Genomic DNA, 4,158 nt, shown 5'->3' with positions numbered 1-4,158 from the left:
TTAGTTACTTACTCTACGAAAGTAAGTTAACGTACACCGAAACCAAACCGAACTACTAACTACTACACTATACTATATATATATATATATATATATATATATATATATATAGATAGATAGATAGATAGATAGATAGATAGATAGAGAGAGAGAGAGAGAGAGAGATTTAATTCTGAAGCTGTTTTTCAACAGCTAATCGAAATGGTCGAGTTAGCGCCTACGATTCAGCGAGGCAACTGCGGCACGCGCTTATATATATAATCAGGAGTCTATTGAATATATTGAATATATATAATCAGGAATATATTGATAGACTCCTGATATAATTACTGCATCGGGGCGCACCCGAGAAATGTTCATGCTGCTCAAACAACGGTCACCGCCCGACGGGTGTGTCGAGTTTAACCATAATATCAGGAGTTAATGAGATAAACTCCTGATAATATATATATATATATAATCAGGAGCGTATAATGACAAAGGAGCGTATAATGACGTATTATGAGGAGGCATATAGGAGGAGGCACAGGAGCGTATAATGACAGGAGCGTATATTTGTCATTATACGCTCCTGATATAATATAGAGACGCACGCGCGTCTCGTTAGAGGAGATGACATTTAATGTGATCAACGCGCAATTATTTGCGACGGAGGATGCGGGATGATGTTTCGCGCAGACAGAAAAAATCGATGCCGTAAAAGTGCACGTACTGACGAACAAGTTACGATAAGAGGTTTATCGGATGAAAACTGTAGCCGCGCAGCGTTTCAGTCTTCATCGCTAATTAGAAACCGCGCTTCACAGTGATGAATTTAAATGTCTAGTCGTTTGTTGTGTGCTTCATGCTTGTCTTGATTCGTTAGAAATCTCTTTGCTCTGTGCGCAAGAGCCGTACGATAGCCGCTATGCTTCTGCAGACATTTGTGCAATACATAAAATTAAAGTTGCAGATATCTCCCGACGAAACCGGTTTTGTTTAGTGAGAGATTGCTACAGATATTATCACATTGTTTAAGTCCAATAGAAAAGCGTCTGCTCTATTTTCTGTGACGCCGAATGTTCAACGCGACATATTTATGGCGTATCAATCTCGCACACGTAAAGTAGGAGTTAAAACAAACTGATAAGCATCAAGCAAATGGCAGGCGACTTTCTACATTTCACTTGAACGCTTCGTCCACAGGCACTTGGAGCGTTTCAATAAAATATAATGCTAAATAAATACGAAATCTATTTACTACCAAAGTCTTAATGTTTCTCTACTCCCCTTCACCTATTATTGCCGACAAGCCGTGCTGCAAATGCTCCAGCCACTGCAAAACACGCCCACCGCACGCACGCTGCTGCACGCTACTGGCAGTACTGCACACTTACACATAAATATAGAGTGTAATTTTTATGTCTATTTATTATATTTATGTGTATTTATCTCTCTATTTTTACTCTATATTTATGTGTACGTGTGCAGTACTGCCAGTCGCGTGCAGCAGCGTGCGCGCGGTGGGTGTGTGATGCAGTGGCTGGAGCATTTGCAGCACGGCTTGTCGGCAATAATAGGTGAAGGAGAGTTGAGAAACTTGGTAGTAAACAGATTTCGTATTTATTTAGCATGATATTTTATTGAAACGCTCCAAGTGCCTATGGCTTCGTCGTTTTCTCTTGACACAGGCGTCCAACAACATCGTTAACAGGCTTTAATGTACTAACTTGATGGAAATGATTTGTTACCCACATAAATTTTCCATTAGGCTTAGCAGTTTATTTAAACATTCAGAAGAAAGGGCCGTAATGTTTTTACATATTATGCGTGTACTTACTCTCTGTCCAAGCACAAGCAGGTAACGCCGTCTGGGTCGACAGCGATGATGTTCGCGGTTCTTATCTCATCCCTTCATTAATAAAGGCGAATAAAAACGATGAGAGCAATCGCGGAAATAAAATAGGTGTAGTTTTTATTTAATTCAGCCTTGTTTGTGGTACTAGTGGCCATAGATGTGAAGACGAGTACAAAGCCTTCGCCCCGCTAACACGCAGACGAAGTCGCGCATCCCCGTAAAACCTACAATAGTTGTCTTGCTTTTTTTTGGCGCAGAAACATTTCTAGTATCACGAGAAGATTCGTGTAATTGAATCTAGTTCTGCCGCCAAACATCACGCAGCAAAAAACCGTAATACGGCGGTGACATTTGGAAGCAAGTCAGACACTGTCGTAAGATTAAGCATTTGATACTAATGACCAATTAGGGCTATAACATCAGAATCTCGTCAACTGGGACGGATCTTTATTCGTTGCTACGTGAAGTTCGAAAGGTCTTTTAAGAGCAGGCTTGAATCGTTCTACTGAAAACTACGAAGGGCCAGCGCAGCAGCAACAATTTGTGTTAGAACTGCGCAAATAGTTTAATTTTTTTAATTTTTTTATGTTTATTTCAATTTTATTTAGTGAATGTCACCGCTCGTGATGAGAGGTTGATTTGCGGCCGCAGAGTTCTTTTATATATACATAATTTTCAGATGGAGGTATTCTCATTGACCTACCCTTGCAGCGCCCTCTCGCCGAAAAAATCGCCCTTTCGTAACGTGCGAATCTCAGTTTCCACGGCAGAATCCGAATCTCTGTGCGTCACTTTCACCTAAACGTTCAAGGAGAAAATAGAACATCAGCACGTTGAGGCATGCCGATGTATGACCTTCGGTTAGCTAGTTAATTATTTCCACGCAAGGAACCTGAGGAACTCTTAGCTCTTAGAATTTTTCTCATTAGCAAATGCCGACTTTATTTATTGTTGCTGCCGATCGTATCGTATCCATCGGCTCCCCACACTTCCTCACAGATGTTTCTTGGAGAGAAATACTAAACGTGAAACAATATACTCAAACATATTCCGTTCGCTCGCTGCTATGCCGTAAAGGGCAGCGAGGGGAGGAGTAAGAACCATGAGCGAATACCCCCCTAGTGCGTACGGTTGATAAGCGCATGCGCCGTGCTAATACCTGCTACAGCTAATGCTGCCCGTAGCAGCTGTTGGCGTTTTTACTTAAGTCTTGATTTGTCGAAGGCCAAGGTCTGAGATATCGGGTCACGAAAGAACTAAGCGAACTAGTCGTGCTCATTCATGACAAAAAAAAGTACCTACGCGGCTCGAACATCGAACATCGATTCGATGAGTGGTTATAAGCCAGCGTATAAATGTTTCACTCGCGCGTCTCCGCACTTTCCCGTCTATTGATGCTGCTCTATACACGCGTTCTAATGTTCGCGAACATTCATGCGCGCAATATACCGTCTCACGCGGCGGCGTGCTGGCGTTTTAAACGTCGTTGTTACGATATAGAGGAAGCCACGCGAGCACGGTGCCGACGCACCCGGCAGATAGATGCGATATGATATGACTACTAGGCACTTAGGATATGACTACTAGGCACTTAAAAAAAAAACCCTAACCCTAAAAAAAAAAAAAATTTAATTAAATTAAAGTGCCTAGTAGTCATATCATATCGCATCTTTCTGCCAACACCGGTGCCGACGCCGAGGATTTACATCTCGTAAATCTCGAGACGGATGTTGACAAGGAATTAAGGAGAGAATCATGTTACCCCCTCTCATGTTACCCCCCTCTCCCCTTACCGGTGCGTTTTCTTGGAAACGAGTGCGCGCGCGCCGCGATTACCTGTAAACACGGCGAAATACGACGAGCTTTGGCTTTGAATAATTCGATGAAGTCATGCCGCAAACAATAATTGGATATAATAGATAATATCGTATACAACACCTGTGATTACTGGTGAGGGACGGAAAACGAAAAAAAGACGGTCTATATAATAGCGTGTATAATACTGCGGTCTCTATTAATTTCTCTATTATTGATATAATAAATATAAATGAAATAGCATATATATATATATATATATATTGTTTAGAGACAGCGTAACTCACCAGGCCTTTTGAGATGATGTAGAATGTGTCACCGCGAGCACCCTGTCTGACGATGCACTCTCCGTTCTTAAAGTAATTCTGAAATATTAGCCATAAAATCGAAGCCTTGAGCCGTAGACGACAACTGCTGGTAGGTTATAAGCTATGGTGTGACAGCTACATATAGTAAGTCGGTAGTCAGGTATAAACTATGATGTAACAGCTACATATAGTAAGTCG

At 41.6% G+C, this 4,158-nt stretch overlaps 1 protein-coding gene across 1 annotated transcript in view; it reads right to left on the bottom strand.

Annotated features, from left to right (window-relative positions):
- Window positions 1-4,158, bottom strand: part of LOC106809284 (cGMP-dependent protein kinase 1-like) — a 47,210-nt gene that overhangs the window by 5,647 nt on the left and 37,405 nt on the right. The window contains 3 exon segments of the mRNA XM_014812301.1: window positions 1,820-1,891; window positions 2,541-2,635; window positions 3,940-4,081. Coding sequence (XP_014667787.1) covers window positions 1,820-1,891; window positions 2,541-2,635; window positions 3,940-4,081 — 309 coding nt within the window.

Source organism: Priapulus caudatus, unplaced genomic scaffold (assembly GCF_000485595.1).
Source record: "Priapulus caudatus unplaced genomic scaffold, Priapulus_caudatus-5.0.1 Scaffold14, whole genome shotgun sequence".
NCBI classification, from domain to species: Eukaryota; Metazoa; Priapulida; class Priapulimorpha; order Priapulimorphida; family Priapulidae; genus Priapulus; species Priapulus caudatus.
This window is presented reverse-complemented; position numbering and strand designations above follow the sequence as displayed.